General features: G+C 40.4%; 2 protein-coding genes across 5 annotated transcripts; both read left to right on the top strand.

Annotated features, from left to right (window-relative positions):
* The first annotated feature begins 9923 nt into the window (after nt 1–9923).
* sdhaf1 (succinate dehydrogenase complex assembly factor 1) lies at nt 9924–12067 on the top strand. Its single transcript, XM_052099512.1, has 2 exons — nt 9924–10085; nt 11066–12067. Exon 2 carries the CDS (start codon nt 11152–11154, stop codon nt 11398–11400), a length of 249 nt encoding a protein of 82 aa, XP_051955472.1. The 5' UTR covers nt 9924–10085; nt 11066–11151; the 3' UTR covers nt 11401–12067.
* A 598-nt stretch (nt 12068–12665) lies between these two features.
* Nucleotides 12666–27906, top strand: LOC127624662 (potassium channel subfamily K member 13-like). 4 transcript variants are annotated; one of them, XM_052099487.1, is made up of 5 exons: nt 12666–12860; nt 13080–13211; nt 14408–14521; nt 23211–24041; nt 26106–27906. In XM_052099487.1, exons 4-5 carry the CDS (start codon nt 23696–23698, stop codon nt 27116–27118), a joined length of 1359 nt encoding a protein of 452 aa, XP_051955447.1. In that variant the 5' UTR covers nt 12666–12860; nt 13080–13211; nt 14408–14521; nt 23211–23695; the 3' UTR covers nt 27119–27906. The 4 variants fall into 4 exon arrangements, with proteins under 4 accessions (XP_051955447.1, XP_051955450.1, XP_051955449.1 ...); XM_052099490.1 differs by having other exon boundaries at nt 26139–27906; XM_052099489.1 differs by lacking the exons at nt 12666–12860; nt 13080–13211; nt 14408–14521 and adding an exon at nt 15166–22763.
* Nucleotides 27907–27967: the final 61 nt, after the last annotated feature.

A 27967-nucleotide genomic window follows, 5' to 3' on the forward strand; every position in this document is an offset into this window, starting at 1 on the left:
AAACATATTTGTTTCCTTTAAGAAAGCGAATGCATGATACATACAGTATGCTGTACTTGTGGTATTGCTTATGAGATTGTAGGTGTAGTTGGGAATGGAGTGTCATGCACAGATTATAACATAATCCATAGATATCAGTCTGGATAACATGCCTCCTATATTTCAAAACAAAAGTGTAAAAACCTTGCATTGAGAAAGAAACATCAAAGAAACTGACCTTTCGTATTGATTTCGGGGAGACAGTGTTGGTGAAGGTGGCTCTGGTGAAAATCAAAGCAAGACACCATGATTATGAAGGGTCTCCTGTGGACACAAAATAGGATTCATGAGTCATATAATAGTGGGTCAAAAAGCTTTTGTTCAATCAGGCCACTTTAATGCGTTAATGTATACTTAGTAAGATTTAATTGGTTCCCTCTCGAGAGGTCTCTCCTATTGCGTAAGTAGCTTACGCTATGGGAAAACTCATTTTCTCGAGAAATATTGAAGTCTTTATGTAAAACGCATTGCAGAAGTCAGACAGCAATGAGCGAGGCAGCTCGGTCATTGGCTGTGCTGCGGCAACTTGCTCGAACCAATGACGGGGCGACTCTGAACGCGCGACCAATGGGCGCGCGCTTCGCGCTCGCGCTCTCAGAGCCCGCCAAGACGGGCGTGGCTTAGGGCTATATATTAGGCGCCCCGGTCATGAGAGTTCTTTAGATTTAATCTCCTTCAGCAAAGACCTTCTCTTCGCTGGATCCTCCGGATTGTTGGAGTCTTTCGCCCGCCGTCGAAAAGCCTACAGCAGGACCGCTAAGAGGACGCCGGCGCCTTCAGCCACCTTCGAAGCCTTCTGCTACGCCATCCGGCACGCATCGCTATATCCTTTTACTGCAAGCGCTCGCCTCTGCAACGCTTTTTTGATTAAGTAAAAGAGCAATTTTCAAGGCGTTGTTGCAAATGCCTTCAGCCTGCGCCTCGTGCAGAGGCCCTCTTCCTGACGGGGATCGTCACATCATTTGCACTCGCTGCCTGGGACCGGACCACGCAGAAGCTGCTCTCATTCAGGGCGGATGCCCCGAATGTGACTCCCTGGGCCTCGCCGAGCTGCGCGCTCGCTTTGCCGCTTTCGCCGCAAACGAGCCTGCTTCCACCGTGCTGCCGCCCCATCCGACGACTGGCCGGGCTCGGCTTTCGACCCCGCTCCATCGACATCAGCGGACACGAGCATGGGCACCAGCATGGACTCTGAGATCGTCCGCATCCTGTCCAAGGCCGTGGAAGACCTCAGGCTCGACTGGTCTTCTCCGGAAGAACCCGCCCGCAGCCGGCTGGACGAGTGGTTCCTGCAGGGGCGCCGGCAGGCCCCTCGACAGAGACCCTCTCCTTTCTTCCTCGAAGTTCACGACGAACTCACGAAGTCGTGGAAAGCCCCGCACTCTGCTCGCCTGAAGCCTTCTTTTTCTTCCTCGCTCTCCTCAGTGGACGGCGCGAGAGAAAGAGGCTACGAGGGAACTCCGCCCCTCGAGGAGGCTGTGGCCAACCATCTGTGCCCACCCTCCACCGCTGGATGGAAAGCCAAAGCTTCTCATCCCTCGAAGCCCTGCAGATCCACCTCAGCTCTCGCCGGTCGCGCATACGCCGCCGCCGGCCAAGCTGCGTCGGCGCTTCATTCAATGGCGGTTTTACAAGTTTATCAGGCCAAACTTCTCCGCACCATGGACGAGTCTGGACCTGAACCTGTGGCTTTCAAGGACCTGCGCAGCGCCACTGATGTAGCCCTGCGAGCCACGAAGGCCACCGCCCAATCCATCGGCCGGGCCATGGCTGAATTGACTGTCCTTGAGCGCCATCTACTTGGCTAATCATAGCACAATCAGAGGGTCAGTTAACAACGCACAGATCTTGGATTATCAGCCATCTAGAATGCCTGGGTCTGAGAATCAATTTTGCAAAGAGCGTGCTATCCCCCAGCCAGAGTATCTCTTTTCTGGGAATAGTGCTAGACTCAGTGCAGATGACAGCGCACCTCTCATCAGAGCGCCCCCGTCAAACGATTTCAAAGAATGCTCGGTCTCATGGCCTCGGCATCAGCTGTACTCCAGCTAGGATTGTTGCACATGCGTCCTCTCCAGCGCTAGCTCAAGAGCCGTGTCCCCACTCACGCGTGGCGCTCGGGCCACTTTCTGAACAGAGCGAATCACGGCTGTATAAAAGCCCTGACGCCCTGGAAAGCCGTCAACTGGTATCAAACCGGCGTGAGTCTGGGCGTAAATACGCGGAGAAAAATTATCATGACAGATGCCTCCAAAATAGGATGGGGGGCCCTTTACGAGGGCAGGCCTGTCTCCGGCTTTTGGTCAAACCCGGAAAAGCGCCTACATATAAACTGTCTGGAAATGAAAGCGGTCGCCTTGGCTCTCAGAGCCCTGCTTCCGTACCTGAAAAACGAACACGTCCTGGTCCGAACGGACAACATGACGGTAGTTTCAGTATATAAATCGCCAGGGTGGACTCAGGTCGAGCTCCCTGCACTCTATGGCCAGGGAGCTCATCTTATGGTCACAGCACCACCTGCGCTCGCTGAGAGCAGCGCATGTGCCAGGCGCCCTGAACCAGGGAGCGGACATGCTGTCCAGAGACAAGGTTCTCCCAGGAGAATGGTCTCTCCACCCCTGACGGTTCAGTGGTTATGGCAAACCTTTGGCGAGGCAGAGGTCGACCTCTTCAGCCTCCAGGGAAAATGCGCACTGCCCCCTTTTCTTCTCAAAGAGCACGGACGCTTCGCCCAAGTCTGGCCGAGCCGCCCCTTGTATGCTTTTCCCCCGATCGTGATGCTACCTCAGGTCATCAGTCGGATCAGGGAAGTGAAATGTGCAGTGCTCCTGGTAGCCCCACTCTTGAAAAACCAGACGTGGTTTCCAGAACTGATGCAGATGATGCAATCTGCCCCATGGCCGATTCCGTTGAGGCTAGACCTCCTCAGGCAGGCCAACGGGATGATTCTTCATCCCCGCCCCGATCTGTGGGCCCTCCATGCATGGCCCCTCAACGGGTTCCCGAGAACCTCCCCAGTGGAGTTTTGAGAACCATCACTGTGGCGCGAGCGCCCTCTACGAGGCGCTTATATGCCCAAAAGTGGAAAGAGTTCAGTAACTGGTGTGATACCAAGAACTTGAACCCTAAATCGTGCGAAATACCAAGTGTACTCGCCTTTTTTGCAAGAGCTGCTGGAGGCGGGCCGCACACCATCCACGCTCAAAGTCTATGTGGCTGCCATATCGGCGTCACACAATCCTGATAAAGGACGTTCATTAGGGAAAAACGACCTAATCATTCGTTTCCTAAGAGGCGCTAGGAGGATGAACCCTCCTCGCCCCCCCTCGGTGGCGATCTGGGACCTGGCCACGGTCCTGGATGCACTCAAGAGTGCCCCGTTCGAACCTCTCCGAACCGTGCACCTTAAACAGCTCTCACTCAAAACTGCGCTCTTGCTGGCGCTCGCCTCAGTCAAGAGAGTGGGCGACCTGCACGCGCTGTCATCAAGCTGCTTGCCTGGAATTTGGACCCTAACGACTGCAGAGTTGTCCTTAGGCCAAAGCACGGGTATATTCCTAAAGTGCTCTCCACACCCTTCAGAGTACAGGTGATATCTCTGGCAGCGCTATCGTCCCCAGCAGGCGAAGCGACGCTAAATTACTCTGCCGGTCAGGGGCTCAGAGTATATTTGGAGCGTTCTGCCCTGTTCAGACAGGCGGAACAATTATTCGTATGCTTTGGCGGCCGCACTAAAGGTCTCGCAGTTTCAAAGCAAAGAATATCGGCTGGATAGTGGATGCTATAGCGCTGGCTTATGAAGCCAAGGGCCTTCAATGCCCCTTAGGCGTCAGAGCTCACTCTACGAGGAGCATGGCCTCCTCGTGGGCGTGGTCGAGTGGGATACCCATTGAAGATATTTGTGCGGCGGCAGGCTGGGCCTCACCTTCGACATTTATCAGGTTTTATAACCTACAGGTCCCCTCATTGCATTCCAACATTCTATCAGCCTGACTATAGAATGGACTGGAGTATGTATATGCTGAGCATTATCTCCTCCCTTATAGGTCCGTCTCTGACTGACCTAAAGGATTTTTATGCATATCAGTACATAGAAAACTCAGTACATAAGATATGTGCTTGTGTTTGTACTATGAGCGCCCACCATGGACCACCTTGGAAGGCTCTATACTATCCCATGTAGCTCGCCGTTGGCGGCTCGTGGAATAATCACTTTGCTTTAAGGCTCAGGCATCTGCCTCTGGCTTTATAGAGCAAAGTCAGCACGCACGGCGTTTTGCATGGTGTTCCCATAGCGTAAGCTACTTACGCCAATAGGAGAGACCTCTCGATAGGGAGCGACTTCGGTTACTAACGTAACCTCGGTTCCCTGAGAGGAGGAGCGAGTATTGCGTAAGCTGCCGTGCTAGTGCTTGGTCAGTTCGCTTCAGTCGATTGAACCTAAAGAACTCTCATGACGGGGCGCCTAATATATAGCCCTAAGCCAAGCCCATCTTGGCGGGCTCTGAGTGCGCGAGCGTTCAGAGTCGCCCCGTCATTGGTTCGAGCAAGTTGCTGCAGCACAGCCAATGACCGATCTGCCTCGCTCATTGCTGTCTGCTGTGCAGCTGCAATGCGTTTTACATAAAGACTTCAATATTTCTCGAGAAACTGAGTTTTCCCATAGCGTAAGCTACTTACGCAATACTCGTTCCCTCCTCTCAGGGAACCGAGGTTACATTAGTAACCGAGTCGTTTTCCGTGGCACATTATTACATCTTAGCGAGTGTGAACATGTTTGTGTTCCGTTTTCTTGATTATTAGCTTGGTAGAGAAATTGCAAATATAGGTATGAATACTTCTTTAATCATCGATATGTCTCTGAGAAAATGTATTCAAATTTTCGGTGAAAATAGACGCATTTTTTATTCCGTAGATGAAGTTCCCTTACCTGAATCATTCTCCTTAGTTATGAGCGTCTGTTATTCCACAATATATTAATGTGGCTTTGATGCAGTAACGTCCACCAATAACTCAATGGAGCTTCTCACTCACTTATCATTGGACGATGAAGGTGATTTTAGAACGCGTACGAGCCAATCAGCTCTAGCACTTAAGCGGATTGGCTAAGGAGGAGCCTGACCCTTTCCGCAGTGGACAGCGGGTTACTAGGTTGTTGCTTGGACTTGAATGTTTTTATGAATTTGAATGTGCAAATAAGTATACAAAATTTAATAAATACCAAAAATACGTCTTCCCTTCCTGCCTCAGTAGCCTAAAACTTCAACTGCAAAACTAGGAATAACTAGAATGCGATCAACAACTAGTATCTTCAATGCAAATCAGAGTGGTCGCAGCCGATTTGATCGAGGTGTGTCAGTCCGTCATGCAGAATCTGCTTGTTTTTGGTAATGAGAACAAACAACTAGCATATGTGTATGTCATTTAATTTTGTTGTTTGCATTAGGCAGATTTTTATGAATTTAATAAATCGTTGCCCGTTCTGTTTGACGGGAACAACAGCATCATGCATGCAAGTGCGTCAGAGTATAAATATGACGATATACTCTACTGTACAGTTAGACTGTTCAGTTTCTTTGTCCCTATTTGAATATGTCAATTTTGTGGTCCGCTTCAATATTAGCTTTTTTCCTTTCACCTTCACTGCAGGTTTAATAATCATACACAACACAAGAACAGCATACGGTATAATGCACCGATTTGTGAGATTGAGCTGCTCTGTCTCGCGCTGTGAGCAGGCGCGGAGGTGTCGCGTGCTATTACTGCTTTGCTGCTGTTCTTGTGCGTGCTGGTGGCCATTACATAATCTCTGCCAATATCACTATCTATCCAACAAACAACAGATTATGATTTACCTCCCAGACCTCCCGATCTCTTCAAAGACAAAGTAAGAGGACTGCAGGCATTTGGGTAACATTACAATAAGGTTCCATTCGTTAACATTATGCATTATCATAAACTAACAATGAACTATTTCATTTACTCAAGCACTTAATATTCTTTGTTAATGTCAGTTAATAAAATTCCAATTGATCGTTTTTAGTTTAGGTTTATGTTAGTTCATATTGCATTAACAAATGTTGACAAATACAACTTTTAATTAAAATGTTTTATTGGCATAGGGAACACATGTTGAAATTAACATTAACCAAGATTAATAAATGGTGTTTATTTACTGTTCATTGTTAGTTCATGTTAACTAATGTTAACAAATGGAACCTTAATGGAATGTTTTACCTACATTTTTAAGGCACAGACTTTTTAATGTTAATTTCTCACACTGGGAAAAATGGATGATTTTTGAATACTTTTTAGGTGGTCAGGCTGGGAGACCAGCTAGCCTCCCATCTTAAACCAACATGACCAGGATAGGAGATAAGCTTAAAATGGTTTAAAACCCCTCTAAAACCAGCTTGACCAGCTAAGACCAGGCTGGACAACCAGTTTAAACCAGCCCCCCAGCTTAGGCTGGTTTTAGCTGGTATTTTCAGCAGGGTTATGGGGTATCATCTAAATTAACTTGTTTGATTAATGTGAAAAATATGATTTAACATCACAGAATCAACCAGAATACATTAGGTTACACTAACAAAACTAAGGGTTATGTCAGGTAGAAATAGCTTATTAAATTAATAAGAAGAATTGACGGCATGTGTGGCATGATGTTGATTCCACAAAAATGTATTTTGATTCACCCATCTTTTCTAAAAAAAATAAAACCTATTACAGTGAGGCACTTACAATGTATGTGAATTGGGCCATTTTTTGGAGGGTTAAAAGGCAGAAATGTGAAGCTTTTAATTTTATAAAAGGTCTTGCATAAATTCTTCCGTTAAAACACATTTATTTGAGTGATAATGTTGTTTAAATTGTCATTTTTACAGTCTTTTTATGGTTTGTTGACATTACATCATCATGGCAATGAAGTTGTTACATTGGCTATAACTTTACCTAAAAAAGGTTAGTAAGCTGTTTTATCACACTAAATACGAACACATTTGATCAAATGTACATTATTGTATTTATTTGTTATACTATTATCTTAAAATCCAACACAAGCTGGGTAGCGTTCTCAACCGACCATAAACGGCACCAAAGTTATCATAACCTACACGTTTTAACAGCATATTTAAATCATCCACAGAATTATCATTTCCACTGTGTCTCCTGAGTTAAAATAATATCACCTTTAGAAAATAAAGAATTCTTCAGTTTAATGTCAAAATTTTGTATAAATAAAATAGAGTACATTTTAAAATGGATCTGTATGTGTTGGCTCACCATATTTTATTATCAGAATCAGAATCAGAATCAGCTTTATTGCCAAGTATGCTTACACATACAAGGAATTTGTCTTGGTGACAGGAGCTTCCAGTGAACAACAATACAAACAATACCAAAAACAGCAGCAAGACATAGGTAATTAAAAACAGAAAAGAACACAAAATAAATAATTATACATATACGTACATACACTCACCTTCATACATACCCACATACACACACACGTAGTGCAAATCTAATACAATCTGTTATATAAAGAACAAAATACAGTATATTATGTACAGAGCAATGTAAGTAATGGCAGAAGTGGATATGTTGGAAAATATAAATTAAAATTAAACTGTGTATTGCACATAATTATTGCTCAATGGGGCAATTTAATTGTTCATTAGATGGATGGCCTGAGGGAAAAAACTGTTCCTGTGTTTGACGGTTCTGGTGTTCAGAGCTCTGAAGCGCCGGCCAGAAGGCAACAGTTCAAAAAGGTAGTGGGCAGGGTGAGTGGGGTCCAGAGTGATTTTACCAGCCTTTTTCCTCACTCTGGAAGTGTATAGTCCTTGAAGGGGGGGCAGGGGGCAACCAATAATCCTCTCAGCAGACCGAACTGTCCTTTGTAGTCTTCTGATGTCTGATTTCGTAGCTGCACCAAACCAGACAGTTATTGAAGTGCAGAGGACAGACTCAATGACTGCTGAGTAGAACTGTTTCAGCAGCACTGGTGGCAGGTTGAACTTCCTCAGCTGGCGAAGGAAGTACAACCTCTGCTGGGCCTTTTTCACAATGGAGTTGATGTGGGTCTCCCACTTCAGGTCCTGTGAGATGGTAGTGCCCAGGAACCTGAATGACTCCACTGCTGTCACAGTGCTGTTTAGAATGGTGAGGGGGGACAATGTTGTTATTAAAATATGTTATTTTAATCAAGTAATGATTTGTTAAAAAGTAATTTAATACATTTGGCATGAAATAAAACATTGCATAAGTGAAGGAAATAGTAAACTGGTGTCGCTCTCTCGCGCTCTCTCTCCTGTATGCGCTCCTTCTCTCAGCTCGTACGTCTTCCCCACCGTGGATTATGGGCAATTCCGTCATCGTTGAGTGTACATTGAATGTACAATGAATGAAATTACAGTGCATTGTGGGTAAGAATGTGTGAACAAAAGTAGGGAACAAGTGGCTCACTCGGAATTCAGACACTCCTACAAAATGGCAGACACCTGAACTAGTGCACTGTATAGTGGATAGGCGGCGGTTTCAGACACAACATTACAGATTATATTTTTAGCAATTTATCATCTCCACAGAAATACTGTAGAGTAGATCGGCATCTCCTCTGTGTCACTGCGTGTCATCAACACTGTGTGAATGAACCCGCAATGACCACGGACATTTGTCACAACAAGGTCCAAGTGAAATTGGCACATTTTACGGTCACTATTAAAGAAAGTCATACAGATCTGGAACAAAATGAGGGTTAATCATTGGGTGAACTATTCCTTTAAACACAGTCTCTCATAATTCCTTTTTTTGTGTGTCTTTTGCTTCAATTCAAAGTTTGTAATGCTGTGATTCATTTCAGTGGTGGTTGACTTGGTTTATGGCTTAGAAGTCTGCATTGAAGAATTTTATTACAGCCTATGGAGAAAATAAATGGGAAAAATACTTATTGAATGAAGGGCACTGAAAAAGTGGGACAGTGATGTGCTCTATTACAGTAGTATTGCACCAGAAACCTCTCTTTTTCTCTCTCTCTTTCTCGCTAACCGCAGGAGTTCCATTGCTGCACATGATCGCTACACCTTTCCCTTCCTTCTTGCACACGATTGGAGACCGGATACATAGCCACACAGTGGAGAATCTCACAAAAGTCCTTGTGGTCTTTCTTGACGAATATCTCCGGCTTTAGGCGCTCTATAACATTTCAGCCAACCACATCCTTCATTGATTAGCCTATAGCTCAGCTTCACTGCTTAAGGGTATCTGACATCAGTGGCTATTCTCAGGCTGCCATTCATATTCTAAAATACGCTTGGACTTAGGTCATGTTAATCAGTATTGTGGCTTCAGGGTAGTTGTGCTATCTGGCAATGCAATGTATAGACAAAACAACATTATTATCTGTGCTAAAAACAAAGATGTTTACAGAAGGATGTTCATCCGTTCAATAACTGTGCAATAAAATCAATAGAATTCAATGTAGCTACTAAGAGCTCAGAAATGGATGCAATCCTGATGCTATATAAGGATTTATTACACTACGCACTCAGAATGATTTAACTCAGTAATGCTACAACAATCCTGATACACTTCTATATTTAATACTGCAATGATTTTCTCAAATTATAGGGTTTGGTAACGTTTAAACTCTAGTAACTAAAATATATTTATTTTGTAATAGGCTATAATACAAAATATTGAACTGTGTATTTTGCAGTTTCTAAGTTCCAACATGGGCTTGTATAGCTTGATATAATCTGTCTGATTGAATAAAGGGGGAACAGTAGAGTGTTGGTGTAGAATGTGTATGATTATGTACCGCCTGGCCACTACGGGGCGGTGTAATGGACAATTACTGCCACGACTCGCTTTCATAACATCACAGCCTCAGTTAGGAAACGCAAGGTCACATGGATGATTTAAATGGAACTGCTGTGTAACAATGCTGTCATTCTTTAGGCATTTTATAACTTGGGCAAATAATAAACCTCTATTACAGTAATGGTACTGTATTATGTACAATGAAATGGAGCGCTGTAATCAAGAAGGTAGAGTGTTATTATTGTTTTCATGCCTGTTCATTTGTATATGATTTACCTTGAAATGTGACATTACAGTCGATTTATTACAGTGTGTATTTAATCAACTTTAGACAGATTATGCTCCCACGACCTATACTAATAATTATGCTAATGATAAACTGTAATACAGAGATTTGACAATACTTTTATATTTCTTACTTCTTGATCCCGCACACATTCCAAAATAAAAGCGGCAACATTCTACAGAATGTATTTTTTGTTTACTTTATATGGGCATATTATGTTTATGTTAATGATCATGTTTTATTACAATTTAATTTTGTAAATGTTTCATTCATAAATGCAAGTATGCCTCTATTTACAGTTTTTGTGAAAGAGCTCTAAATCTGTAAACCAAAAAGCAATTAAATCATCTGAAATATGTTCTACATAAAACATTTTCCCTTAAATTATGTTGAAAGTGACATTTGTTTTCTCTGTCTATATTTATTTTTGTCAGTAATATACATATTGAAATATGAATATCCTAATATTCACATCATGTTTGCCTGTATCTGCAAATTCTTTATTATAAAGATGTGGAGGAAAATATCTAAATAAATCGGCAGTTTTAAGATTTATGCTTTTCAATTTCATATAAAAATTCCATCAAATTTAATTGAGTAAGTTTTGATCAATACAAATTTAAAACTACATATTTTAAGTTTTTTTTTTTTGTATTTAATTAAACATAGTTCAATTTGATGGAGTTTTGTTATTAAATTGAAATTCATAAATCTTAAAAATAGGCTACATATTTTTTGTGAGTGTAGAATTACAGTTCATGGTGGTAAATTGCCTATTGCCAGATAGCTTCTAAACAGAAATATTTAGTTGTAACCACAATGTAGGTACCAGCTTGTCTGTGATGAATCTAAAACAACATATCTGATGTTATTTTTCCATTAAACAATGTATTGACTTCGGTCATTGTTTTTCCCTTGTAGGCTGACACCACCGTCCATCTACCTTGAGAGTCCATAGAGCCTTGAAACCGATCACTTGTGTTTTTGTGTTTATTACCCGCCACGCCATGGTACGCCACAGCAAGCTACAGATGCAGATCTTATCACTGTATCGGCAGTTTCTGCGTGCTGCAGAGGAAAAGCCGGGCTTCATACCGAGAATACGGGATGAATTCCGTGCCAATGCTTCAATAAAGAAGACTGATGTCATGCACATAGAATATCTGTATCGGCGTGCCCAACGCCAACTTGAACTGCTGAAAGATGTCAACACTAAACAGCTAGGAGCTTTCAGCAAGTCTAAAGAGGACCGTTGACCATTCATAAAATTGTCTGTCGGCCACAAAGAACAGAAGTGCAAAGATACAGATTGGTCTATGGGAATTTGCTTCCCTGCTTTAGTTATACAAATAATGAAGGGATCAGTGAAACTTTTACTTATCTCAGGAAATCAAGCAGAAGCATGGGATATTTGGGGATAATTTATATTTTTAGCATGTTGCTTGTGTCAGTTCACTGTAAGATTAAATGCTGATTATTTGCAGCTATATCAGTATTCTCGCTTTCCTTTGCCTCCAAACTCCTGTGGTTACTGTATGAAAACAGTGTCCTTTGTATGTACATGGGTATACTGGATCTACCATGTACTGTGAGTCAGTGTAATGGAGTGTCTAAGATTTGTTCTGTTAACACTTCACTGTGTGGCACTGCATAAATTGATTTAACAACAAACATTTATTAACCTTCTAGGCACATTGTTAATATGGTGCTGTAATACTATTTATTGTCTTCATGTAGACATTTTGATCCTTGACCCATTTCAGGGTAAAAGTTGCAAATAAAAGTTGCAAATTTCAAAGTAAAATCAATAATGAATGTGCAATTACTTGGTTTATCATTTCTCTTTTTCCCCACAACTGCAAGTCAGTAAAATCAAAACAACAACATTACGTTACATTATTTATTTGCAATTTCCTATTAGGTTCCGTTAAGAAATGTGCAAAACTACCACCATTACAAATGTGACCAAGAGTAAAAGCGCAAACTTTAAAGGTGTATTTTTTTTACTCATTAAAGAAACTTTACTCCTAAAGAAATGTTTTGTAATTTTGAAAAATATACATGAAAAAAATGTCTACAGTCATATCAGTAACCTTATAAAAGCTGTCTAATTGTAAAATGAGAGTGACCCCTCATGGGGGCTGCCATGTTAGGATCACATGTCCAGCCGACTAGTACTACATTGGACACTTTCACGCATGGATTAAATTATTTATTAGTTCTAAAGAGTTATATAAAATAATATCAATTTAATTTGTATAGTCCAAAATATAATTTTATTTAAGACGTTGGACTGGAGTCTTAATATACACCTCACATGCAAGGTTTTGATTTGTCCCAGTGGTTACATTCTCACATAATTTCAGCAAAATGTAAACAATTTTGATAAATCACGGTAAAGTTTTCAGTTTAGGTTTACCTCATAAACTAACCGTAGCACAACACACGTCACGTCTCATCATTTCCACAAGAGGGCGCTAATAGGCTAAAACGGAATGCTTTGGTGGAAGAAGAAGAAATTATGTAAACAGGAAGGTGGTGTCAAAAAAGAAAAGAAAAAAAGCAAAGAACGAAAAACTGCTGTAGTTCATAGTTTATTGATTAATCTCTTATCTCTAAAAATAGAAATACGTATTGAATTAATTAAAAAAAAAAAAAAGAGAGAGAAAATATGGCGGAATCAAAAGAGATGTCAGACGCCCAATTTATTCAGCAGGTTGGTGGAACGTCAATTCTGTGAAATTCGGCTCAAAATCCAATGTTTCTTTAGTAAATATTTAATATTTAAATCAGCATTGTTATGGCAAAATTCATTTGAACATGCCAAAAATTTTAAATTTCGTCCACAACAGTAGCAGCACATATTTATTATTATTATTATTATTATTAAGTCTGTTTGCATTACATTCAGATTCGTTCTATTTTTGTACTGCAGCTGGCTCTGCTGGGTTGGCTGAAGACTGACAGCGTGCCATGTAAAGAAGTGCTGACTGCTGTCACCGGGATGCAGGTGGCCCGTGAGGTTCTGGACAGGCTCACTGGGCAAAGGCAAATAGATTCTTACAGGGTAAGTTGTGTGTTCTTTTGTATGATTCAAAATAAATAAAGACACTAATTATCTAACCTAAGTTGTTTTGCTGGTTTTAACTGGGATAAGCATAGCTGGTCTCCAAGCCTGACTACCTAAAAAGTGCCCAAAACCCCTCTGAAACCAGCTATCAGACCAGCCTTATGGGGCTGCGAGACCAGCCTTATGGGGCTGCGAGACCAGCTAAAACCAACCTGGGCTAGTTCATGTTGATCTTTCTGTTATCATTTACTCATCCTCATGTCGTCATAAACTTTTATGACTTTCTTCTGCGAAACACAAACTGTTTTCTGTTTATACAGTTCAAGCTCCAAGAAGGACATAAAGGCAGCATAAAGATAATCCATATGATTCGAGTAGTTTTAATCCTTGTCTTCTGAAGCGGTACGATCGCTTTGGGTGAGAAACAGACCAAAATTTTAGTGCTTATTAACCGATTGGAACACAGTCCAGGCTTCAACATGCTGCACATGGTTTCCAGGTAATTAATCCTGGTATCATTGTACATCAATAATACTTTGCAATTAAAATTTCTAGTGCTTACCATTAACCTTTTAGCAACCACATTACATTTGAAAAGTATCCCAAAAAATCTCAACCCACGACTCTATCATGTTAAAATGCATCTGCATTTTCATAATAGCCCAACTGTGCGTGACAACCGCAAACCTGGCAACACGGTGTCTGGTTTGTGTACAGCACTCTGTGCATGTGTCAAGCATGTGGAAGTGTGTGAATGAGCGTCTGTTATGAATGTGTCAAGGAGACTGCAAATGTCAAGATTTATTGTGAATAAGGACTAACATTTTGGTCTGTTTCTCATTCAAAGCGATTGTATCTCTTCAAAAGACATGTATTTAACCTCTCGAGTCAAATAGGTTACTTTTATGCTGCATTTATATGCTTTTTGGAGTACAACAACTTAAATTGAATGGAAAAAATTACCTCATAAAATAAAAAAATTAAAAAATGTGATTATGTTCAGCAGAAGAAAGAAAAGAATGCACATTTGGGATGGCATGAGTGTTAGTAAATTATGCTAAATGTTTAATTTTTTTTGGCTGGACTAATGCAATCTTACTTGTGCAGTAAACTCCGACTTTAATTCAGAGTTACTAACCGTCTTAGCGAAGAGATAACAAGTGTTGGCGATTTGTCATTTTCTGCTTTCATAGAAAGAATGCATCCAGAGCATTGCTGACTTCGTGAAGAGAAATCCCAGGGCTTCCCAGCGAGAGTTGAATGCAGAAGTTGAGAAGAACGTGCTGCTGTTTGCTTCTAGGGTGCAGGTACTAAATTCTACTCTCTGAACTCATCTCTCTAACAATGACATTGACGGATCAGAACTGACCAAAAATATCCCTTCCTCCTCTCTCTTTTATGCTATCTTTCCATTTAGTACTTTTCTGTTTACATTTTGCCAAATTCCCAGCATCTGTAACATGTTTATCCAAATTGCCAGATGCTTACTGAATAGGCTTCATAATTATATTTGTGGGCAAAGTATGATTTATATGGTTTTCCTAGTTTAAATCAGATTAAGTCTTATAATTCCATTGTTACTTTTAGTTGTTCAAATTTGTGTTGAGCAGGGTTAGCAGGAACTTTTTATGTTTTCATCAGTTTGACAATTCATTGGTAGTAACTCAGGTGTCAGTTGTTATAACAGAATAATGTTTTATGTAAATATGTAATCATGCATATTACCTCTTAAAATAGGTGCTGATATCTAATAATTTCTTGTGTGTCCTATCAAGTTCTGAATGACAACATTTTACAGTGCTTTCTACATGTAGCTGAGACCAAACAATAACTCATTAATTTACAACTGTGTAAAGACCAGTTTGGAGAGCACTGGGGGGGTACAGTCTTGTGAGCTGGCAACCAAGATGAAAGGCAAGGGGGGGGGGGCTGGTCAGAGAGAACAAAGCAATGTAGTCTCGGCCAGTCTACCATCTAAGCACATCTCACAATAGAGAGAGAAAGTACCTGGCTATATTTTTGTCTGTCAACATCAAACAAAGCAATATTTCAAAGTCAGGAAAGCAACAGGGAGGTAGTGGTTGTGGTATGAAGATTTTAAATGGTACTTGTTAAATGTCCTTGAATTGGCTTTCTTAGAGAGACATGATTGTAACAGTAGTGGGTGATCTGTGAGTGTTTATATATTTGTCATATGACAGCCCTTAACAAAAAATTACCATTTCAACCATAGATTTCGACCAAAATACCATTACTACAGTTCAAGTAGTACAGGTCAGTCCACTCAGCAGCTTTCTTGGGAATGCTCCCTGGTAGCTATTTTCAATGATCATGTTTACATGCACGTAAGAATTCTGGGGTTACTGCAGAAATCAGTGTTCTGAAATGTCATGTTGCTAGAATGCTAATTTCCTTACACCGTTTAAGAGATTAAGAGAAAGCAGTTTAACACACCTGGGTTTCTCCCAGAGAACATGGCTTATCTGGACATGTAAACGCATAAGTGGCATTCTGGTGGGTGTTGCGCTTCGTGGAACAGACTGGGATAACAGATGTCATAGGATGGAGCCCAGCAATATGTCAACAGAGTGGAAAGAATTCAACATTTCTGGGAGTACGGAGGGAAAATCACATAAAATATATCCATTTATACACACCATTGTAAAATATCAATTAACCCTCACATTCGCCTACATGCACCCCATTGTGGAAATCCTGGAGTTTTATGTAAGAGGGAAACCCCACAATTGCAGTGCAGGTCACAATAGAAAGTTAAAGAACACAGCAACAACTCTGGAATAAATGGTCTGCACTTATGTAGCACTTTTTTAACCCCAAGCAACTTGGGGTTCAGTGTCTTGCCCAAGGAAACTTCAGCATGTGGGCTGGGAATCGAACCACCAACCCTGCGATTGGCAGCCGACCCACTCTACCACCTGAGCCACAGCTGCCCCTTAAGTAAAATAGCAAAGTTCCTCGGATCCCATGTTTGTTATTTACACATGCGTCACGGGGGAAATTATGTTGCTCAGGAGAAAGAGATTACTGATGGTGCCACATGTATACAGGAATGAAAAATGTGCCACTTATGGACTATGCTCGGTTTGTGGGGGGTTTCCACTGTGTATGGTACCCTGTACTTGTTTTAGTCAGACGAGCCGATACTAAATGTGACAAACCCTGCAGATCACTGATTGATCAGAGAGAAACGTCACTACCAGCATCACTGGATTTGTGACACGGGACATCAACCTGCTAGTTTTAAAGTTAGCAACAGCGATAGTATCATTTGTTTACCCGACTTTCGAATTGTAAAAAGAAATGGCTGTGTGCAAAACCACGCCTTGGACAATAAACAAGGTGCAGACGTTACTCTCATTAGCGACGAACGAAATTACATGAAACGAAAAAGTATTTCAAGAAGTGTCTCAGCTATTGGCTGCACACGACTACCAGTGGACCTACCAACAGTGTAGGGAAAAGTAAAAAAAACTTAAAAGTGACTACAGAACCATCAAAGAAAAGTGGAAGTGGTTCGACCAAATGAACGCTATCTAGACTGGCGAGCAATGGGACGGAGAGTGCCATGGACTCAGCCACAACATGGTTGGAGTCCATGATGGAAGATGGTACGTTAGCTCTGTACTCTGCTTGAAAGCTTCACTTTATTTAGTTGACCTGCTACTGGGAAGCTTGCTTCTAAAACAACCAGGCCAATTTAATTGTTACACTTGTGTAAAATTACCATGCATCAATTGCTTTATGCAGTACAATGAGCTAGTAGCTAACAGCTAGCGGTCGTGTTATTGTTTATGGTCAGTAATGTTTATGTTGCGTTTAAGATTATGTTATGGCAGTAGAGGTGGTGCAACTAAGACGATCAGCCAATAATCCCACCTACGTTGAGGCGGCACTAAACTGCAGTGGAAAAGCAAGCTCAGAAAAGTAAAGCGAGCAGAGCCGAGTCGAACCGTCCAACGTTCAGTGGAAAAGTGCCACTATACAGTGCATGTAAACCGGAACGCTGCTTTCTCACAATAAACTGCTTTCTCGCAATATGCCGCTTTCTGGTGTACAGGTAAATGTAGACACTGCTAACAACCTGTATACTTGAATGGGGAAAGACCTAAAATCTCCGAAATGATTGGTCAAGATTACTATCAAAGAACATATTTAAAATCATCTGTAACAATTTTATAATAAATTGTGCTTTTTTATTTATTTATTTATCTTTTTTGCTTAGATTGACCTAAAAAACTTTATTTTTCAGACTTTTCAAGCTAATGTGCATGCATGTTCTCAAGTCAAGTGACTGTGTCTGAAAGGTGATTGGCTCTTTCACCTGTAAGGCAGGACTTCCTTTTCTACATTTGTCATATTGGGTGTTCCAATTTCTTCCATTCATTTACATAACACAAGTGCTCTGACAATAGTCTGTGTACAGTTAGGGGCCATTTACAATGAACTGAGAGACTGAGACAGTCTGCGTTATTTTAAGTTGTTTTCTTCTTTTGTTTTTCTATGTAAACATGATCTTGGCGGACATCTTTGACCATTGCGACCATTGTTTTTTGTCTCTTATATTTTTAGACACCATGTCAGGTTAAAAAGAACATCAACTTTTAAAAACGTGACTCGATACAATAGTGTTCTGTTCTACTCATTGCACTGCATCTGTTTTTGTTTTTTCCACAAGAAAACATTCGATCTGAATGGCCCTTAAGTTTTAACACTTTAAAGTCATAATTTGTTTATTATTATTATTATTTTTAATGACAGTAAAGACCTTTTTCACACTTGGGGTTTGGAACGTGGAAGTAAACGTTTGCAGGGTAAACTTCGACAATGGTGAATGGCTCCTTTAAGACTTCAGACATTTCAAGTGACGCAGCAAGAGAGTGTGAGAAAAGGGCGAGCAGAAAAAATTAGGAGTGGTATATTTGTGCGTGCTTTTATATAAAGTGAGTTTTCCATCTTTAATACACAATTATGATTCAGTTGCACGTTGTAAACTTGCATCTACCTGAGTTTATGGTAATTATCTTCGAGTCATTGTGCGTGTTTAGTGCGCTCATTTCATGCACATTTGGTTGCACGTGAGTTATTCTGCTGCATTCACGTGCTATCGGAAATTATCAGAGTTTCCCACTCGGAAGTTGCACATAAGGCTGGGAATCGATTTAAAAAAGAATCAAGTCCTCGATTCGGAGCAAGTGTGCCGCACAAGCCCTCAAAAGTGAAGCCAAAACATCTCGATCGCGCCCCGGTGACTGGTCCTAGTATAGGTGATAAACCCCGCCTCCCCATGTTATTCAACGGGACGTGAGACCAACTAAACAATGAAATTACACTTCACATATCTTTTTTCCAAAGATAGTTTTTGTCATTTACTGTAGTTTCTATCACGTTGATGTAATTTCAAGTGTTTGTTTTCAAAATAAGTTTGTTTTTAGTTAGTTATTTGATGCTATAAAAACGGTGCTGTGACATCATGAATGACAGCTGTGATTGACAAGTTCTCTGAGCGAAGTAGTCACTGAAGCACCAACTGACTTTTTTTCGCGATCTTCGGAGGACTGAGGAGATTGGAGCTTTAAATTGAATATCTAAATTTCTATAATTAATTATTTCACACCGTCATAAGTCAAAAGTGCAGGGGCATGTGCTTGCTATTGATTCAGCGAGAGTGAGGGCGGGGCCTTGATTTTGCGGCTTTACTTCCTGCTCACTACTGCACAGGTCTGGTCCCGAAATCGCAACTGCGCAGACTCAAGTCCCAAGATGTCAGTGCCAAATCTGGCATTCTGGGCATTTTTCTTTGGGGCCGATCAGGGGCGGACTGGCCATCGGAAGAACCGGGCAGTCCGGTGGGCCGGCTGCGAAAGGGCCGCTATAAGCTGAAACGAGCCACCGCGTTATGCAGAACGGGCCACAAAACGGCACCGCGATATGCCGAAAAGGACAGTGAACATTTGGGCCAGTTGCTATGTAAAATCCTGGGCCAATTTCTCTTCCTATTCCACCCTTGCTAATAATCAAGTAAAATGGCAATTTTGTGACAGTAAATTGGCATAGAGTAATGACTTCCCGATGTTACAACACAAGTCTGCAACAAGGAGATGGCAGAGTTCTGTTAACGTCCTGGATCACATCAATAAATTGATATGTTAAAGTTTAAATTATCATCGTGCTGCACTCTTTAAAGCGAGAATCTAACACTTTTCTACTTATACTCGACATTTTTACAGAGTTTAAAACCTTTTGCATACATTTATTTTTTTATTAGCCAACATTTGACACAATTTTACATTAAAATTATTTAATCATTAATAATTCAAAATAAAATCATTAATGATTCAAAATAAAATCATTAATAATTCAAAAATTGTAAATACACGTTAAATGTGTGACCAACCCTAGTTGCACATGAATTACCCCTCAAGTCTTAATTACTACTGGGAATCTAGGAAATAATTTTGATTCCCGAGTTTCCGAGATGGGAGGAGTCCTAAACTTTCAACATGGTGGTCGAGTACCATTTTTGTAGTGAATTAATTTTCTCAAATACAGCTCATTGTTAGCCCTTGCCGTTTTGGTCAAATTAATTTATGTATATCAGCAACCATTCTATGCATGTTGTAAATTTCTACACGGTTAAAATAGCTGGTATTTTACCAAAATTCCATTATCGTCAACAAGCTAAATGAGTGATATGTATTATGGTGCGTTCACATACAGCCGTGGCCAAAAGTATCGGCAGTGACATCAATTTTGTGTTTCACAAAGTTTTATGCTTCATTTGTTGTGGTCTTGATTCACATTGTTTCTATATTATTGTTCAGAGTGATCAGATGCATTTTAATTAATTTAACATAATTTCACTAATCATATCAGCAGCACCTGGGAAAGTGTGAACAGGTGAAATCACTCTGTAATTCTGATTGGATTATAAGAGCAGACTGATTGCTATAAAAGGAGCGAAGAAGTGCTTACAATGTGTTCTTGTTAGCAATGTTTACCTCTAAAAACAGACGTGCAGCCATCATCGCTTTGCATCAAAATGGACTCACATGCAAGGAAATTGCTGCAAAGAATAATGCACCTGAAAGAACCATTTACCGAATCATCAAGAACTACAAGGAGAGAGGTTCAACTGCAGTGAAGAAGGCTTCAGGACGTCCCAGAATGTCCAGCAAGCGCCAGGACCGTCTCCTCCTGAGGAGTCAGCTACGGAATCGTGTCACCACCAGCAGGTGGGTGTGAGTGTATCAGCACACAGAGTGAGGCTAAGAGTTTTGGACAATGGCCTGGTGTCAAGAAGGCCAGAAAAGAAGCCACTTCTCTCCAAGAAAAACATCAAGGGCAGACTGAAATTCTGTAGGAAGTACAAGGATTGGACAGTAGAAGACTGGTGCAAAGATATTTTCTCTGATGAAGCCCAATTCCAACTGTTTGGGACATCTGGAAAATCGATAGTCCAGAGAAGAAAATGTGAATGCTACCATGAGTTACGTGTCGTGCCAACAGTGAAGCATCCTGAGACCATCCATGTGTGGGGCTGCTTTTCATCCAAGGGAGTGGGCTCTCTCACAATTCTGCCCTAAAACACTGCCATGAATAAAGCATGGTATCAAAACGTCCTGCAAGAGCAACTTCTCCCAACAATATAGGAGCAATTTGGTGATGATCCGTGCATTTTCCAGCATGATGGAGCACCATGTCACAAGGCAAGAGTGATAATGAAGTGGCTCGGAGATCATTACATTGAAATTTTGGATCCGTGGCCAGGTAAATCTCCAGATCTTAATCCCATAGAGAACCTGTGGTCAATCCTCAGAAGGCGAGTGGACAAGCAGAAGCCCACAAATTGTGATCAACTCCGAGCACTAATAAGGCAAGAACGTATCGCCATCAGTCAGGATTTGGCCCAGAATATGATATTCAGCATGCCAGAGTGAATTGCAGAGATTACGAAGAACAAGGGTCAACAATGTAAATATTGACTCTTTGCATATATTGAATGTTTTTGCCAATAAAAGCCTTTAAAACTTATGAAATACTTATCATTGTTTTCCAGTATACCATAGAAACATGTGAAAAATAATCTACAAATACTGAAGCAGCAAACTTTGCAAAACACAAAAATGATGTCACTGCCAATGTGTTATTCGCGCCGCCCAGCTTCTATTTGCGTCTATTCACATCTTTGCGTCGACTTTGTATGTATTCGCGCCGCGCGAAACGCTCGCTTCTTGTTGTATGTTTCCTGTTCTTTCTGAATACAAAGCAAGTAAACACGATGTACTCATAATTACCACTTCAGAAGTGGGATGTAGGATAATTCCGATAGCACATGAAGGCAGCATTAGTACAGACGATTGCATTGATAATATTGATAATAGTGTTTGCACATTATTATTTCGTTTGCTAATAGTCTTATAGATATCTGGTGTTAAATACCAGACTCCATGTGAACTTGTGATGTTTAATGTTAAATGGCTTAAGTCAGATGTCAGTATGGTAATTCATATTGTCAATACACCGATTGCAGTAATATATTTGCTTACTGATATTTTTATTCATTCTTGTATTGACACTTGAAGACTGTATTGTTATTCCTTCATTTGAATAGAATTGTAAACATTTAATTGTATTTTATCTTTATTTTATACAGACTACACATCCCTATGTCATTGTTCATCCTGAGCTATCTAGAATCAATTAAAGTCACTTAAAAGGAAGAACTGTGGTTGACTGAATTATTGGGATTTTACTGGCCTGCCAGGGAGAGTGCTTCCAATCTAACAGTCCTCAAAGAATCACACCCAAATTTTCATTGTTCTTCCTTACAGGAGTAATGGGAGATCACACCAAATATTATTTTCACTTACCCATTTGCTCCAAGACCAAAAGAAAAAATCTACTATTCCGTTTGAATGGCTTTCCAGAAGAGGAAATAAATAGAGAGTGTTTGATTAAGATAGTAAAATGGGCCAAAAGTTGCCAAATTTAGCAGCTGTAATCGAAACTCCCTAGCAGTTGTGGTAATTCCTTTTTTTAATCTAATTCCAGGGTAATATAACACAGCATCATTTTATAAATTTACACTCAATATAATTTTTTTTTGCGGTTTTTAAACGATTTACGCTGATAAATTAGGTAAAAACCCGTCATCACGTCAAGGGGTCCAGTGTTACCAATTATTTTTGTAGTAACAATACTGACTTATGCCCTTGTCTGTGAAGCAACAAAAGTAATGTGGAAAAAAATGTGTTCAATGTGAGACACGTTTTCTATCTCTCTCTCTCTCTCTCTCTCTCTCTCTCTCTCTCTCTCTCTCTCTGCCTATTTGACACTACTCTTCTACTCTTCTGCTGCATCATTCAATCATGCGCTGCCAAGGATTTACACTTGCCACGAATAAACTACGTCTTGTAATTAATGAAACGTTTACAACACTTTTACTTCTAACTCACTACATAATTACTGTGATATTGTTTAGAGGACTATGGTGATATCAGCGGTGCTCATCATCAAATATTAAATCAGGTAAGCAACATTTAAATTCACAACTTTAAAGTATCTTTAGTATTACAAAGACTTTAACTCCCTTAATGTGCATGTGATTTACATTTTCAAAATATTTCCAGCCAATCGTGTATTAATAGGCAATCAAGTCACGGAACCTCTTAAAATGTATTACGTCATATTTGTCATTAAAACTGTGTTGGTCATTAAAAATTCTCTCTCTCTCTTTCTTTCTCTCTCTCTCTCTCTCTCTCTCTCTCTCTCTCTCTATATATATATATATATAATTTTTTTATTATAATTTAAATGTAAGTTTAAAAATTAAGTTACAATTTCCCCTGAGCCTCATTATTTGAAGTTAGGATCTGGCAATATTTTTCAGGGATTATGATGTACTTGAACTTGCATCACAAACCATATAATCTTTCTTCTTATTCCATCACTGAAGTAGCATTATTGTGTTTGCAGACAGCCTTGGCTTAAGGATGATTCTACATCAAGACCACACCACTAAAGACTCCTGGTGCAGTATCTGTCATACTTGGACACAGTCATGGGGAAAGATAACAATCTTGCACTTGCCTGCCTACTGTTACCTACTAGCCCAAAAGGTGTATCTTGAGGTCTTATTTCCTGGGCCTTGTGTCATTTTACCTGATAACCTTGTTTTTTACGATCACATCCATCCCAAGAAAGTGATGTGCTTATGAATACAGCAGAATGTTAATGGACAGGGGGGAACAAACATCTATATTTGGAAAAATATACTTGTCCAGTTTGATTGCAAGTAGATGCAAACAAAAGCCTCATATAGCTTTCATGTGACTCTGTACCTGATCTAGAGGCCGTTGTGGTGTAGTTGTGATTGTTTTTGTTTTTATGTGAACATGTAAGTGCATTTTGTGGCTTTGCATGTTTGCCTGTTCTTGTCATTTTCTGCTTTTGATCAAGTCATGCCACGTAGAAGAAATGTCAGCAACAGCTGTTGCCTCCCACTGCACCTGAATGAGGACAATGCCCGCTTTGGCTTGCTGGCAGCCCTTATACTCCTCTACCTGCTGTGTGGGGCAGTAGTGTTCTCCACTCTGGAACATCCCTCTGAGCTGCAGGCCCACAAACGCTGGGAGGAACAGCTAGCCAACTTCACCCAGCAAAACAGTATAAACCTGAACTCACTCGAGTCCCTACTAAAGCAATATGAGGAGGCATTTGTGGCTGGGATACGTGTAGACAAACTACGGCCTCGCTGGGACTTTTCTGGGGCATTTTACTTTGTTGGTACAGTGGTCTCCACTATTGGTGAGTTTTGTTAACATCTCTGTTAACAAATACATTCCCTCAATATTCAGACTTTTAGATCTGTAAACCAGTTACCAGTGTCAGACTAGCAAAGATTCCTATGATTATAGTTCCCAGATGTTTTTGTGCTTTTATATATAAAAGTCCCTTTGACCAAACTTTTTTTATTAACTGTTTAACAATAATTACAATTTCCCCATATCTTTTTACTATGATCATAACTAATAAATAGTTTTTCCAAAAATGTATATTCTGCCTTTATTTACTCACCTGTTTGATTATCTTGTCTTCTGTGGAACACAAAACGAGATATTTGAAGAATGTCCAAGCTGCTCTAGTCCATATAATGATAGTAGACCGTGACCAGTGGCCATCAAGCTCCATAAAGAGCAAGAAACAACATAAACAAAACAAATAATAATAAAAAAACCTTAAAAGTACCAATAAATTACCATACACAAATGAACGAAACTTGAATTATTCTCTCAAGTTGTATGGAGTACTTTAATTGTGCTTTTTTGTCCTTTTTGGCACTTGGCACTGGTTCAGTCATGTTTCCATCAAGTTACGGATTTAATTAAAGCAAAAAATTGGAATATCACTAAAACTATTTGCAAATAATGAGTGTTTCCATCCCATGGGTTGAAGAGAAACAAAATTGTCACTTCTGAGGAAATTGGCACAAAATGCAAGTTAGCCACTGTGACTCTCTTGTTCAATGTAATAATTACTTGTGATTTATAGAGCGCAGACAAAACGCTCTCACAAACCTCATGTTTGCTTGCCTTCGCGGCAAATACCTTGTAAATGCAAACAAAAGTGTGTCAGGCAGTTCTGGGAGGAACCGATAACTGTAGCTTATCATTTTGATGGCAGGCTTTGGCTCCGGCATTTCGGAATAACTACAGCATTAGTTCTAGTTCATTTAAAAGTGAATTATTCATTTACATTACTTAAAGGGTTAGTTCACCCAAAAATGAAAATTCTCTCATCCTTTCCTCACACTTATGCCATCCCAGATCTGTATAACTTTCATTCTTCTCCTGAACACACACAAAGAGTTTTAGAAGAATATGTCAGTTCTGTAGGTGCATACAATGCAAGTGAATAGGTGCCAACATTTTTAAGCCCCAAAATCCACTTAAGAGCAACATAAAAGTACTCCAGATGACTCTGTTGGTTAAATCTTCTGAAGTGATATGATAAGTGGGGGTGAGAAACAGATCAATATTTAAGTCCTTTTTAACTATAAATTCTCCTCCCTGCTCAGTTAATCTCCACTTTACTTTCACATTCTCCTTCTTCTGTTTTTGTTGATTCACATTCTTAATGCATAATTATTGTAAAAACTGACATAAATATTGACCTGTTTTTCACCCAAACCTATATTTTCATGTCTTAGCACATGGATTTAACCACTGGAGTCATATGGATTACATTTATGCTGCCTTCATGTGGATTTTGGTGCTTAAAAATGTTGGCACCCATTCACTTAAATAGTGAGGAACTAAAGAGCTGAAATATTATTCTAAAGTTCTTGTTAATGTATGTTCTGCAGAAGAAAGAAAGTCATGCACATCTGGGATGCCAGGGTGGTGAGTAAATCATGAGAGATTTGGGTGAACTATCCCTTTAACTAAATGTGTTTACATCATAGTTTATGGGCATGTGTTCTTATCGAATTAAAATGGTATCACCCTCAAGTAAGCATATAATTTTTTATGCACATTTTGGAGATTTTATTAGCATTTTAGGGTTTTCATCCAGGAATTTGTATGCAATATCCTACTTAAAAATATGTGGATGGAAACCCAGCTAATGTCTAGTACATGCATTATATGGAAAAGAGCAGGTTGTATGCTCTGCAAAAAATCCTTCTTAATCTCTTTCTGTGTTCCTCAAAAGGAAGGAAATCATACAGGTTTGAAGTGACATGAGGCTGAGTAAATGATGGTAGAATATAAGTTTTTGGGTGAACTATTGCTATAGCCATTCTTGACCTATTGTACATCATTTTAATGCAGCACATCAATAAAATAGGATCTACTTCCTATTTCCCTCCAGGCTTTGGCATGACCACTCCCGTTACTATTGCAGGTAAGATCTTTTTGATATTCTATGGACTTATTGGTTGTGCAGCAACAATCCTTTTCTTCAACCTGTTCCTGGAGCGCATCATCACAATGTTGGCCTACATCATGCGCTGGTGTCACGAGCACCAGCTGCGTCGCTCAGGCGTGGGAGGTGTGGAGTCCAGGAGTGAGGATGATAGTTTAGAGGGTTGGAAGCCATCGGTCTACTACGTCATGCTCATACTTGGCATAGCCGCCCTGCTGATTGCCTGCAGTGCTTCTGCCCTCTACTCTTCAATGGAGGACTGGGACTACTTTGAGTCCTTTTACTTCTGCTTTGTGGCCTTCAGCACCATTGGGTTCGGAGATCTGGTGAGCAGCCAAAGAGAGAGCTATGATGCTCAGGAGGCCTACCGTCTCGGCAACTGCCTCTTCATCCTTATGGGTGTGTGTTGTATTTATTCACTATTCAATGTCATCTCCATCATCATCAAGCAAACTCTCAACTGGATCCTTGCCAAACTGGACCGCTGCAGGGCTCAGTGTCCATGCCATGGCAGGCCGTACAGGAGGCGAGGTAAGGTCTGCTGCTGCTGCTGCTTCCCTCAAATACTAAGCCAGCACCACAATCACCACCCTCCACAAGGAAATTCCAGGCAGAGGGCTCAAAAACGCAATGCCGTGCACCCTGCCCTGCCTAACGAGGCGGCAGGAAAGCAGCGCTTCACTAATGCGTCAGTGGAAACAGTTTGTGATAGTGAGACTGATGCTGGCTTAGGACCAGATGGAGGTTATCTGACAGGGCGCAGACTGTCTGGAGAAATGATCTCAGTCAATGACTTTATGGCCAATAAGGTTTCTCTGGCCATTTTACAGAAGCAACTCTCTGAGACTGCTCATGGCAATCCAAGACAGAGCCATGTTCGCCAGAATGGCTTCTCCGGTGGAGTGGGCGCCTTTGCTATTATGAATAACCGCCTTCAGGAGACAAGTGTTGACAGGTAGCTCATTTATAAAAAGGTTACATTGGATATTGCGCATTATTTACATATAAATATATAAAGGGTTTAATTAAGACTCAAATGATCTGACATTCAGAACAACTTCATGGGAAAATGTTTAAAATTAAATACCTTTCAGTTTGCTGAGGTTTTATCATTAATTGCACGCAATTGAAGATGTACGTTGCAAATTTGCTGTTGTAATATACAGTACAGAGCAAATTAGCTACATTTAAAATGTACTTAGATGTATCACAAGGACAGTGAATGTTATATTAGAATCATGGCGAGCATCTATGAATGGTTTCATTTTTAAGAGGCAGACAGCTCTCAATGTTTTACATCATTATAAACAAACCTTGGCATTTTAATGGTAGCATCACTTCTCAGAGTCACTTTGATGCTGAAGTGATTGGCTGGTATGGTGAGCAATCACACTGTGCCACTGGAGAGATCCTTTAGTGGCTCTTCACGAAAACAGACTGATTTTCAAGAGCTAGGCAGATGTAGCAAGAGCACTTACAGTACAAAGAGACAGTCCCAGGGGAAAATGACAAGAGTCATATCAAAGGGAGATGGTCAGTATTGTATTGTTTAATCGTTTATATGACGCCGCAGTCAGTATTGATTGTCCTAAGAAATAAATTATTTAAAATGAATACAGATACATTTTATATGATCTAATATGCTTAAAACAAGAAATGCAGATCTATCAAGCCATCTAATTAATAAAGCAAATTATTTGTTGATAGATTGTATAGTATTGTAAACACTAATTTGTTAATGATTTATTTTGATATTTATATTTTTGTGATAAATGTATAACTTTCAAAAATGGCATGTTGTTCAATGA

The sequence above is a fragment of the Xyrauchen texanus genome, chromosome 31 (genome assembly GCF_025860055.1).
Source record: "Xyrauchen texanus isolate HMW12.3.18 chromosome 31, RBS_HiC_50CHRs, whole genome shotgun sequence".
NCBI classification, from domain to species: domain Eukaryota; kingdom Metazoa; phylum Chordata; class Actinopteri; order Cypriniformes; family Catostomidae; genus Xyrauchen; species Xyrauchen texanus.

Bases quoted from the DNA above. Each gene is read 5' to 3' on its own strand.
- sdhaf1 (XM_052099512.1), top strand. From the start codon at position 11,152: ATGGTACGCCACAGCAAGCTACAGATGCAGATCTTATCACTGTATCGG.
- LOC127624662 (XM_052099487.1), top strand. From the start codon at position 23,696: ATGCCACGTAGAAGAAATGTCAGCAACAGCTGTTGCCTCCCACTGCAC. The intron at 24,042-26,105 runs GTGAGTTTTGTT...ATTTCCCTCCAG, and splicing joins TACAGTGGTCTCCACTATTG to GCTTTGGCATGACCACTCCC.